Source organism: Anas acuta, chromosome 24 (assembly GCF_963932015.1).
Source record: "Anas acuta chromosome 24, bAnaAcu1.1, whole genome shotgun sequence".
Lineage (NCBI taxonomy): Eukaryota > Metazoa > Chordata > Aves > Anseriformes > Anatidae > Anas > Anas acuta.
In genome coordinates this window covers 6,526,086-6,539,198 of record NC_089002.1, presented here as the reverse complement: position 1 = coordinate 6,539,198, position 13,113 = coordinate 6,526,086, and the positions used below count along the sequence as shown (strand labels likewise).

The 13,113-nt window shown below is 54.9% G+C and overlaps 1 protein-coding gene across 9 annotated transcripts in view; it reads right to left on the bottom strand.

Annotated features, from left to right (window-relative positions):
• Positions 1-13,113, bottom strand: part of PLXNA2 (plexin A2) — a 147,325-nt gene that overhangs the window by 123,731 nt on the left and 10,481 nt on the right. For all 9 annotated transcript variants that reach the window (XR_011089847.1, XM_068660400.1, XM_068660403.1 and 6 more), the window contains exons 2-3: positions 3,026-4,280; positions 2,196-2,378 (exon numbers count right to left, since the gene is read on the bottom strand). Coding sequence is in view for 8 of the 9 variants with exons in the window: in XM_068660400.1 (XP_068516501.1) it covers positions 2,196-2,378; positions 3,026-4,213 (1,371 nt within the window). In the remaining variant the exon portion in view is untranslated. The remainder of the gene's footprint in view (positions 1-2,195; positions 2,379-3,025; positions 4,281-13,113) is intronic.

Here is a 13,113-nt window from a genome sequence, read left to right as displayed (position 1 = left end):
CACGGATCCGGGGACCACCAGGGCAAAAAATGCCCCAGGAGCCCCCCAGCTCCCAGCAAAGCTGCTCCCCATGCTTCATACAGCCTCTTAGGCTACATAAAATATAACCCCATGTGCCAAAAAGGAATAGATTTACTGAAAGCATGGACAGGACCAGAAGACAGAGAGCATCCCCAGCCCCACGCAGCACGGGACAGGGCAGCGATCCGGGTACCAGGAGGCACGGGGCTGAGCAGCAGCACAGCACGCTGCTGCCTGTCAGGAAGGTGCTTGGCAGATGCCACCGAAGGCTGACTGTAACAAACGTCTGGAACAGCCTCGCTGGAGACATGAACCAATTTTCTCAGCACCTGCTCGCCGCCGGCTCCAGCAGCAGGTAGAGCCTGGACCATCCCCGCATCCCTCCTCCCCCAGCCCCAAAGCAGTGAAGTGGATGGGCATAAACAGATTAACTTTGCACCAGGAAGGTAGCTGTTTAAGTGGCTCTACAATATAGACCAGCACAAGGAATTAAACCCTGCTGGAGAGAAGGCTTCTTCTGTAATCCGACATAATTAATGCAACGCTACAGTAAATACCTCGTGTGCAGGCACAAGCTGTTTGCTCTAACTGCCTCTAAATGCGGCACCTCCCCAGCTCCCCCCAAAACACTCAGCAGCAAGCAGCACGGCCGCCTGCACAGCTCGGCAGCATATGCACCTGCAATATGCTGAGGGTGCTGCTCCCAGCCCCTCGGCCAGGTCTGTGCGCTCCAGCCCCTGCTCCCCCCCGTTCAGCATCGCCCCGTGCACCAGGGAGGCACCTAATTTACTACTGCTCAGCACTTGTAAAGTGCCGAATGAATATTAATGAGCTGATGTAATTAAAATGATGCAGACATTCAAGTGTAGGATCTGCCTGTCCTTGTATCTTCCTGGATAGATGAGGAAGAAATTCCCTGCTGCTTAAGGACACAAAAAATTAACAGCCTGCTGTTGATTACATTTGTTAACCCTTTCCGTGGCACGGGGGAGCAGGGTCTGCATTCAGCAGGTTCACCAAGTGCTGTTTTTTTATATGTTAATGTAATTTGAAGGATCTCAGCTTTCCAGAGCAACATCTCTGAGGCTGGCTTTGCTGGGGCTGGACCCAGTGCCTGCCCGCACTGAGGAGCCGGCTTCCAGCTGCAGCCGTGATGGAGAAGCACAGCAAGGGAGGTCCCCTCCAGCAGCTGGTCCCAATTCCACATCCCCAGGACCATTTCCACACTCAGTTGCTATACAGGACTCCCAAGGACCACACTCAACAGATGGGTGACTGACCAGACCTGCCTTTGTAGCTCACTTACTGAAGAGAAGTTTTGGGGGGAAATAGAAGGGGAAAAATCCCAATTCAACTCCAGAACCTTAAAACCCACCCAGCGGTCCCCCAGCTCCTGCTGCTGGGAGAAGAAAACAGCGTGGAGACGTTCTTAGCCCTGGGCAACTAGCCCCAGCTTTTGTGATGCAAAGGGTGAGGAATTTTATCTTCCAGGCTGGATCAGTCATCCAGCTGTCTGGGGGAAGAGGGAGGCACAGAGCAGGAGGACTTTGCCCTGCGGCTTGGTTTCCAAGTGCAGCCAAGTTAACCCATTCCCTGGCCCAAAAATCTGCCAGCGTCAGCGCTATTGCCATCGCCAAAGCAAACCCCCAAAGCTCTCATGCTCGGTTTTCTACACAAACTGGGAAATATCCGAGCCCTCTGAGCACGGTTCGCTGAGGTTCGCTCTCAGCCACACTCCACAACCGGAGCCAGCTCCTCACTTCCCTGTGCCCAGCCCATTATTGCCCTGTTGAGTTCTGCAACAGCCCCACCAACACACGCCACAGTTCTCTGAATGATCAAATGCTGAAAACAACACAAAACTCAACAAACAAACAGGCTAACACTGTAATACACAGACAGGCAGCGTGTCAAAGAGCCAGCCCGGTGCTGAGACCCGCGTTGACCCGCTGCTGAAGGAAGCTCGGCAGGGATGCTCTGACGGCAGGGATGCTCTGGAGCATCCTCACCATTTCGTGCCCTGACCCCAAGCCCTCTTATTTTTGCTCCCTCCTAGCTCCCAGTTTCACTCTGGGAAATACTGGCAAGACACAGCAGCAGCCACAGGTCTCAGAGATTCCCAAGAGCAAAGAAAAATGGATCCTGGCTCTCCAAAGCCACAGAAAGAACCTTACCTTCTTCAGCTTGCCGTTTTTAGTCCCCACAAACACCACGCTGTAGCCGTTGTAGACGTACGAAGCCACAGAAGTCATCCGGTCCCGGCTGGAGGTGAAGAGCGTCACCCCGTCCACCGGCACCGAGCCGCCCAGGGGCTGGTTGATGTCGAGCCCACAGAAATTGTCGTCGATCGGAACGGGCTGGAAAGAGAAGATTTGGGGCAGCTGTGAGCGAAACTCAGGGCACGGAGCAGCCCTGGGCAGTCAGGATCCCAGAGAGGGGAGTGGGTGGGGGGGGGAGAGGGGCCGTGGGGCATTTCACCCGCTCCCCCCTGCGTGAGCCAGCGTTTTCCTTTCCTTCTTTCATTTCATTTAACCTGCACGTTTATCTCCTCCCAGCAGCCAAACTTAATATGCTCAGCGAAAGAAGGCCCCAGGGATTCTCAAGTCAGCCCTAGAACAATCTGCATGTGATCAAGATTAAAGAAATCAGCTGCAGGAAACCACAAAAGATGCAGCTGTCATTTGGATTTACCTTGGTGGTTTGCTGATACCACCCTCCTGCTGCGGAAGGGTGAGAGCCTTCCTCCAGCTCCCAGGGCCCGAGGCAGGGAACAGCAAACCCTTCCGACAAGCAGCACACCTTTATTTGTCTGCCTCAGTGCTATCCCTTCCCTTTGCTGTCATCACCGACTGCCTGATAACAATAGGGATTAAAAAGGAAAAGGATTGCTGCATGTTTGGGGAAACTGAGGCACGGAAAGATTAACCCTATCCTGCAACCCGTATACCACAGGGCCCTGTATTGATACCAAAGGCTACAAGAGTCAACTCAAGGGCATCCTTACCGCTTTGGTGCACTGGACGTCCTTGCCCAGCAGCCAGTTGAGCTCCAGGTTGCCCTCGCCCTGGTAGCAGGACTGCAGGCGGTCCTTGATCTGGGCGTTGATGGTGCGGATGGGGAAGACGCAGAGCGCGGAGTCGTCCGGTGGCTGATGGTACTGCTTCTGTCCCTTGGAGAAAATGGCAAAGAGGACGTCCTCCTGGGCCGTGATGTTGAGGGCCCTGGCCAGCACGTCTCCCGGCTTCGAAAGGTAGGCTGCCTGCAGCAGGCGGTACTCCGTGTCCCCCTTGACGCAGCCGAAGGGCAGGGAGACGTAGGAGTGGAATTTGGGGTCGTCCTTGCAGAGGCGGACGATGCGAGACGTGTAGAAGAGGTCGCTGGCAGAGTTGATGGAGACGCCCTCTGGGGTCTCTGGCTGGACAGTCAAAAAATACACAAAATTGCCACTGGCGAAGCCGTAGATGTAGAAGATGTCAAAGTGTGACACGAGGGCCAAGGTGTCTGAGGGGATTTTAATGAGGGACGAGACAAAGTCACTGTGGAGCTCATAATCCAACATCGCTGACGACTCCGGGTCCCGGGGAAGCTTTCGGCTGGAGAGGGTGGGGAAATAATCCTGCTTCCCGTCCACCGCCGTGCCGATGAAGAGCTTCCCATCCTCGCCCTCCGAGCGCACGATCACGCCGTACATGGTGCCCGTCTTGTTGACGCTGGAGAGGTAGTGCTCCTTCTTGTGCGAGGGCTCCACCAGGATGAAGAGGTCGTCCAGGCGCAGCAGCTTGCAGACGCCCTGGTAGAGGCTGCCGCAGGCCAGCAGCCGGTTCTCGGAGTAGTCGATGATCAGCAGCTTGTTGACGTTGTTGGTGAGCGTCAGGATCTCGCTGCATGGCTGCACGATGAGGGGCGGGTAGCAGGATTTGTTGTCCTCCTCGGGGCCGGTTTTGTGCGCCACCAAAATGGTCAGGTTACCCGACAGCTTGTAAACCCTGTTGATAGCTCCCACGTAGACGGCTCCGGTGCCTTGGTGCACAGTCAGGTGGTTGAAAGTCCAGTCCCGGTTCTCCGAGTGGAAAGTGCTGAACAAGGCGCTGCCGGACGCGTTTCGGGACAGCGACGCCAGGAAGAGACAGAGCAAAGCCACCGACCAGCCATCGGAGTCCGGTACCCGAGGCCAGATCTTCCTCTGATCCATCCTGGGAAAGGCAAAGCTCGTGCTCCCCGCGCGTGTCCTGTGCCCCAGCAACGTCCCTCACATGGTTCTAGGGGAGAGAAGCAGAGCAGACAGAGCAAGGGATTAGACCCAGCGCGCCTGCAGATAAAATTCAAAGGAGGCTTTCTAATTACACAGTCCTTGAGATAAAGTGAGGACATCTCTAAGCCCAACAAGAATTAAGCAGGTCTCCTTACTTATTGGTAAACAGTTCAGGCCCGATGTTTTGCCACTTGGTTCAGGCTCTGCGTGTTAATTTGTGGCGTGGTTCAGCTGCTCCTAACGTGCTCTGCTCAGCCCCGGGAGGGGATCAGCCCAAGACAAAGCCCGCAGTTCACACACCCAACCATCAATCTGCAATCTTGGCTAAAAGGATGTCTCCTGCAGGGTATGTTGTGGGAAGCAGCAGAGGAAATAAGAGGTGTTTTCTACCTTTAAATCCTCGATGACTTAATTTGAAAACCTGCGAAAGAAATCTCATGCAGGCAAGCGCAGTGAGCACGCACACATCAGAGCCATCAGGAACTCCTCCACCACTCCCCTCAGCAGTACCTGTGCAGGTGCTTTTCGGGCAGCAGCATTTCTCAGCCCTTACAAGGCACTGTGCTGCCAAAAAGCAGCTGATTTGGGGAGGCGGCACACAGCGGGTAGGTGAGATGCAAATGCAGCCAGCAGCACCGTGCGCAGGGGAGAAACGGCCAGTTTGGGAAGCTCGGACAAGGTTCCTGCTCTAACAAAACTTCCAGGTGATCATGAAAACCTGTGCAAAGCAGCCTGGACACTGTTCCAGAGATGCATGCCAAGCAAACTGTCCCTGTGCCCTTCCTAACAGCTCCGTGGAAAACCATCAGAAGGGTTTCCTCTGCATGACGCGGCCATTTGGGTGAGAACGTGAGGACAAGGTGAAGGAATAAGGCTTGAGCTGGATAACTCTGCCCACAACCTCTGTGCCAAAGAGGCCACAGAATGGAAGGCATTATTATTATTATTATTATTTAATGGAAAGTGTCAAATTGGGGAAAACATTTTATATGGTCCTTAAATTCCCTTCCACTGCCACCACCCAAAATTATCACAGAGAACAACTCAGCAGTACCAGACGTGGTCTCAGGCAGAGGCAAGGAGACTGTGAGGTGAATCAGAAGAGGTAAAGACCGAAGGATGCTTTAGAGCTCTTGCTGCCACAGGGAGAGCTTCCACGGGCACTTACAGCAAGCGCTCCATCGTGTTGGAAACATCTCACCCCCTTCCGTCTGCTCCAGACTCTCAGGGAAGGGCACACAGCCAAGCGTTACCCCAGCATCACCCTTGTTGAAGCAGGACGGGGCCAGCAGAGCCCTGCCCTCCTTCAGCAGCTGATGCCCAGCCCCAGCCCGGAGCCACCAGCACCTTGGAGCTTTCCCCACCACCAGCACGCAGCCACGGGCGCTGGGAGGGTGCCGGAGCCCGCTGGCCCCTGCCCCTTCCTGCCTGCCCGACAGCCGGGGCAGGACTCACGAGCCTGGAATTTCCTTAGGAAACGAGCGCCGGCCACGGCTGCGAGAGGCGTGTTTACAGCAGAGCTCCTCGTCCACCCTTCCGGGCAGCGTGCACGCCGTGGCTGCTCAGCGGGACCCCCAGAACCCTTCTGCCTGCTCGGCTCGGTTGGGTCCCGGCTCAGCCGCACGCTGCCTGCACCTCCCCGGGCTCCTGCAAACCTGCTGGAAGTGCTGCCAGCTGAGCACCCCAAAACACAGCAAGGAGACGGCTGGCAGAGCTGCTCAGTGCTCACTGGAGGTGGGCAGCTCTTATCAGCCCCCAGAACATCCCTGCAGAGGGTTTGGGGACCTCTCCCAGCAGCAGGGACATCCCTGGCATCTCCCTGGGTACCATCTCCAAACCTGCTGCTGGCCCTGACTTGGGCTCCCAGCTTAACCTCAGCCTTGCTCATCACCACAGATGCATTCAACAACCTGGACCCAGAAAATTATCACAAAGTTCTCCTTTATCCCAGATTTTGCAGTCCTTTTGTGCTCCAGGATGGATGATCTCGGGATCTATCTCATCTCCTTTCGGGGACAGATGCTCTCCACCACCGCACAGCACCGCAGGGTCACACCAGCCCCGGGGAGATGCAGAGGACGAGCCACCTTCCCTCTTGCCCTCCACCATGGCTCTGCAAGCCAGGGGGAAGCTTCTGTGGGGCCGTACATGACTTAAACCACAGCAAAACCTCAGGAGACAGGGGTCACATCTCCCTCACTCGCACCCCCCCGGCGCTGCACGCAGGAGGCTGCTCCCTCGCGCGCCCCACGTGCAGCTGTCGGGGCTGTCGGCAGCCTCCGCTTTGATTGATGCTGATCTCGGTTTTGGTATTTAAAATAATTCATGCTGCTGAAAACCTACACCGAGCTCGTAAGCGAGTGTCACCGAATGGCCGCTCTTCAGGCTTGTTAACGCCGGGAGCTGGAGCCGGGTGTTCCTGAGAGGTGACAAAGGAGCTCTGTCCCCGCGCTGCACGTTTCAGTGTCACTGACAAGACAGGGGAAGGAGCACGATAATGGGTTTCTCATTCTGCTCAGGGATACGTTTCCCCAGCTGCTTGCTTCTTATTTCCAGCTTCTTGATTTCTGCCTCTGGCTGAAGCAGTGGCTGCCCCCGCCAGCTCCCACCCGAACGCAGCTGTGGCGATAGTGGGGGTCCCGGGGTGGCACCCAGCGACCGCTGCCCCACGGCTCAGCCATCCCTGCTCTCCTTGCCAAGCTCCTGGGGGAGCTCCCTGAAGCTGTTCTCTGCCCCCAGAAGCTTCCAGAAGGCCAACAAGCAAGCAGCTCCCAAGGCTCAGAGAGCCGCTGGTGCCCGCAGCAGGGTCCGCAACCTCGCGCATCTTCGCCCTTGGGAACATGGCCAAGAGGCCAAGGCAGGGCTCTGAGGGAAAGGAGGAGCTGGTTCTGGGACAGAGGGCACTGGGACTCAAGGGAAGCTCAGAAAGGAAAGGAAATTTTGTCCCGCTCATATGCAGCGCCTTGCAACAAGAGGGCGGCAGGACGGGGAGAAGAACCCAAAGAACCCAAAGAACCCGTGCCTACAAACCTCGCTTGGAGATGACACAGCACGGCCCTGAACTGGCAGCTCCCCTGCCCAAAGGAGCTGGACCGTGGGTGGCACAGGGCACGCCGGGGGACACGTGTGGCACAGAACGGGGTGGGGATGACACCAGAGGAAACCCGATGGCAGAGGTCGGAGATGGCAAAGCTGCAGGAGAGTTAAACACCAGGGAAAGGAGAGAGGAGGTGTTTTTAACTCTGGCTCTTAATACTATTGGGCCATTAATTTCCGCCCCCCCCCCCCTTTTTTTTTTTTGGAAGCGAGTTTAAAATATGGCTTTAAAAGCAATCTGAAGCTATTAGTAACGCAAGGTAAAAGAGAGAGTAAATTCAGGGACACAATATAAACCCAAGCAGCTGAAAGGCCTCAATTAGGCTGAAAGGAGTTATCTGGTATTTAAATAATTATTAGATTGAAGGAATAATCACAGGTCTGAGCCGATTTTTTTCCCCCACTGTCATCCTAATGGAGACTATAATATTATTATTCAAATGCCCATGATTCTCATTGAGGGGGGAAGAAAAAAGGGCTCATTTAATCTCCATGCGACAGGGCTTCAGGAGGCACGATTACTCATTTCTCTTATTCCAGCTGTCAGTCACTCCCAGGCACCACAGTTTGTCATTAGTTGTGTTTTATGCACATGGGAAAAAAAAAAAAAAAAAGAAAAAAGGAAATTAAAGCCAAATAAAAAGGAAGAGAATCTCCCGTGGAAAATGACGGATCAAAGGAACGATTTTGATGTCATCAGTGCAGCAGCTGCCGTCTCTGCGTGGCACTGCTGCTTTCTCTCAGGGCAGGGCTGCTCTCCTGGGCACTAATTCAGACACAAGCCCCCGGCCAGCTCCGTTCCCTCTGTCCCATTCCCATCTTGGTCTCAGCTCCTCGTGGCCCGATGCCATTGTCATCCCCACGAGGGTCCCCAAGTGCCACCTGGCAGCACCCCGCTGTCCCCAAGCAGCCTCAGAGATGCTGGAGGCGTTTCCCCAGCTCTGTGCCCGTTTGGTGCCAAGCCTCTCAGTGAGCCAGTGCCCACCCCATGTCCCAGCCCCCCCAAATGTCTCCTGAACACCCTAAAACTCTGCATGCACCCCCGGGGTGAGGTGGCTTTGGGGAGCTGTCTCACAGAACGGAGCCTCGTGAGAAATGGCTGGGCTGGCAGGGGGGGAGAAGAGGCTGTGATTATTTTCTAAGCTAGAGGTGGATTCTGCCCGTTCTGCTTTTTATAGCCCTGTAAGATTCATTGCTGTGAGGCCAGGAGTGGGGCAGCGGGCTGGCTCGCTCCCCTGACCTCCCCTGCAGGTCAGCAGCCTGCCAGAAACCCCCCAGAATTATAGGAAGGGTCACCGAAAGGGCAGGCTGCACTGTATAAACTGCAAACACAAGAGCAAACCCTTTGGAACAACCTCACCCCAGCACCAGCCCGATCCGTCCTCCTCACATCGACTCCATGCAGTATCTGCCATCCAAAACGAGGGAGAAAAAGCAGAGATTTGTCCACTTTCTGGAAGTGAGAACACTCTGCTTCCCTCCTGGAGCTGATCAGAAGTTTTCCTATGAAATATCTCCAGCCATTAGAGGCGTTGCAGTGATTTATCGCCTTCGAAGCCGTGATTTTCAGGACATTTGTCAGCCGCGGAGGAAGACCTCACAATAATTAATGGGGCTTTGTTGTGTTTTAATTAGACAACAGATCTGAGCCAAACTGTCTGATCGGAGCATCGAGTGCTGGGAGGTTCCCAGCTCAAACCTGGGGTTTGGTCCCAGCCCTGCCTGCTCGGTTCTTAGCAGCCAGGGGAGTCCCCGCTGCTGTGTCCTGGCCCATGAGCCCTGCCCAGTGTGAAATAATCACATTTTCCTAACATAAAGCAATGACCAGCACTCCCAGCACCTTTTGTTTATTTTTAGGTTTTGCTCTAACTAAAAGCAGGCTGCAAATCACCAGCGAGGTGCCCGGCAGCTCTGACAAGGGCTGGTTGGTGGCAGGGGCACCGCTGCCAGCCCGCGGGGGCTTCACCCACTGTGGGTGCAATGCACACGTGCCCGGCATGGAGAGGTGTGACCACAGCAAAGTTTGGCTCTGTGCTTCCATCCTGAAAAACCCTCCTGACCCAGGATGAGAAAAAGCCTTTTTACACCTGATTTTGTGGGAAAACAAGCCCCCTGCCTCGTTTCTGCAGCCAACAACACAGAAGCTGCAAGCCCCAGCCTCACCCACAGTGTCCCTTGGTAAGAGAAGGCAAAGCAGGAGTTACCGACCCACGGGGACAGCAAACACCAAGCCGTTCCCCAAGGATGCCGTGCACACCAAGCCCTTGGGTTTCAGACAGCAGCCACCTTCCTGCCCCCCACCCTTGCTTTGCTGCCCGCCTGCTCCCCAGCCCCTGGGTGTTGGACGGGCTCACCAGACTTCTGAGAACGAGTTAAGAGGGCAAAACACAGCATTGTGAGCATTGCTTCCTCCAGTCCCGGGACAAGGAAGAGGAGGGGAAGAGCGAAACTCAGCCACCAGAAGGCATTTCCCTGATAACAAACACGATGGCGTGAATTATGCACAAAATTCGCTCATATTGTCCAGCCTCTGGACATTGTTTACACAAGGCATACCGGATAAAGCAACCTCTTCCCCCAGTCTCCCTTTTGAGCACACAGATCCCAACAGGCCTGGGCTGAAAAGAAACAGAGAAACCCCGGAGAGCCCCGCTGCAAGCCCCAGTGCTGCAAGCGCCCCGCGGACAGCTCAGCACCCGCACCGGGGCTCCCGGTGACCCCGGCTTCCTCCCAGGCTTGCTGAACAGACCCGGACAAGGCACGGTCCTCTTAGCACAAGCAAACTTGCAAACTGGGGCTGAAGCTTTTCTACGAGAGGCTCTCACGTTCAATCAAAGGAAATGCTCTGAAATCAAAGGGGAGTTACCAGGCGTAAAGCGCTGTGGTGAAGGATGTGCGAGGGGCTGGTTTAGTGCCTCGTGCCTCCCCTCTGCGCCCGCGTTCATAAATGCTCTGAGCAGAGATTGTTCAGCGGAGCAGAGCTTCTCTCCCCTGATAACGGCGACAAGCAAGCACGGGCACAGCTATCTCTGACCGCAAGGATGCTCGAGAAGCCCCGCGGCACAGCGAGGCGGCGTTGCCGTAAGGCTGACAAAATTGTCACCGTCTCCGAGGGAGCGCAGGTTCCTCCAGCAACTCTGAAGCAGGACCACAGCTGCAGCCCCGGCACGGCGTACATCCAGCTGTGCATCACAGCTGGGGACATTTAACCCGCCAGCCCCAAAAGACGACCAGCACAATCCTTAATCAGCCCAGGACACCTAGGTGGCAGAAATCAGACACCTCTCCTCGCCGTGCTGATACTTGACACCTGCTATCTCAGAAACTACAGCTGGCAGCTATCGAGCTTCGAGCACACCGCTGCGAAATAGCTTATAAATTACCTGGCGTCAATAGGGAAGGTGCTGGGAAAAGAGGGCTTTATTCTCCGTGCAGCCGCCGAGGACAGAACCGGGGCTGCCAACACCACCGCGCACCGGAGCAACGCAGAACAGACGCCCGCTCTCCTGGCTGCCTTGAAGTATGACACGAAGGGAAATTTAACACTTCATAAGTTTCACAGCTGGTTTATTCAAGTTTGGGGAAGTCTCACTTTCATCCAAAACCCGGGTAAATGGGTCAATGGCTTTGGATTGCAGTAAATCAAAGATGTGTGGCCAGAAAGCTGCGATTCCCTAATCCAGTCTTGTTGCGAGGAGCAGCTATAACTATCACTCAAGAGATCTCTCTCTAAACCGTCAATAAAAACCTCCAGAAGCAGAGCCCACAGCTCCTCCAGGCAGTCTGTGTCAGTGCATCCCTCACCAAGTGCTTTTTCTAGTTTCTTACCCAGGTCCTGCTGGACCGAGGTGTATCCAGCCCCGTTTCACTGGCACATCTGAGCATTGTTCGGTTATTCCAGGACCTCGTTACCAACAAAACACAATTTAACGGATGGTGACCTTGCTTGCAAGCAGATTAAATGATTAAATGATTTGCCCAAGGCTAGTCAAAAGGTCCCCGTGGCAAAGCGAGGAGTTTTATCTCCCGAGCCACAGCCCGGCTCTCTCCCCAGGTGACGTCCAGCTGCAGTTTATTACAGGAGCATATTACAGCACAGATCACAGAGCGGCCACCGAACTGGAGGAGGAAAAATAAGCAGCAGCTTCTCCTGGCCTCACTCCAAGTGCACCACAGGCAAGTGAAGAACCCCAGCTTCAAATTAAATGGGTCCCCAGCCACTCCATTAAACAGAAATCCTGAAACAGAAATCCTTTGGCTGTGCCAGCCCCGTGCAGCGAGTGGTGTTCGTTATCCCCGATACTCCCCACGGCAGCCAGATGTATTTACACAGTAGCCACAGTGCTGTTACCTAAGTAAACCAGGAAATTGTACATTTGTTAAAATTAGGTTCTAAGATGCTGAATCCCCAACTGTGCAGCTATAGATTTCACTCAGCCAGCAGCACTGAAATTATTAAGAGCATGCAACTGCCTGCGTGCACATTCAGGCACGTTTCCCCATTGGAGAGGTGTTTACTGCTTATGATACCCAGCGCCACTCCAGACCGGGATCATCTTTTCAGATTATGAGCAGTAAGCACCAAGAGGAACCTACACAACCGCAGGCCACGTGCTGCCTGTTGCTGGGCCTCCCCTTACCCCGCCAGGAGGGTCGGCAGCCAGACATCAGGGGCACCGCCTTGGGCAGGATCCGCAGGGGTGGAGGGACACGGATGGACTGGCTCAGTCGGTGCGTGACCACCACAACCAGAGCCGAGGGGCACAGAGGGCTGGCTGCTGCACTCCGAATGGCAGCTGCCAGTCAAAACGCCAGCATTCCCACTGAGGAACTGGCAGAAATCATCATCCAGACACCACCCCGCGGGATCACACGGATTTGGAAAGGCAGAACGCACCTGCAGAAGCCCTGAAGTTAACAACCAAACTGAAGCAGACAGGTTGATGCAGGAGAGAGCCACACAGCACTGAAGAACCCTTCAGGGACCATTAACCAGCCCTCGTCAGGCCTGTCTCGGTGGAAGTACCCGCTATGAACTGCAATCAACACCAGCTTTATCAATGACATTAGGGAAGTGACTTTACCTCTCCAAGCCCCTGCTTGCCTACCCTTTCAAGTGCGCCACTGGGGTGCTTGATGCATTTTTGAAAGTGGCTTAAAATGCTTCACGTTTCCCAGTATTCAAGCATCTCGCTTCCTCTCCAGGTGCTACTGAACACCGATGGGCAGCGACCACCACAGAGCCGTGGGACACGGGCTGGTCGCCAGCAGGTCCCCATGGGGCACCCATGGTGCCCGTGGGGTGCTCAGCACCGCCAGCCTGATGTCCCCCGCTTCAAGCTCTGAGCTCCAGCCATGGAGCACAAAGCCTGGAGCAGCCTCAGCTCCTTCCCACCACCAGCTCGGGCTCCTCTCCTGCAGTCTGGATGTCAAAGTGCACCTGAGAACGTGGCTTCTTCCCACTCGTCTGCTCCGTGCTCCTCTGCCCTGCTTTTCATCTCACAGCTCTGGCAGATCACTGATTAATTCAAGCCTGTTTAATAACCCTTCTGTCTAGATGAAACAAGCTGTCTTGTTTCTTTATTTTTAACACTAACTCTTGTTTCTTCGCTAAGGATCTTTCTGTCATTTCTAAACTTCTCTCTCTCCAAGCAAGCTGATAACAGGACGGAGAAAGCATCTGCTTAGGCCCACATCTGCCACCAGCCACAAGCTCCAGCACAGGGGCCGGACACATCGATGGA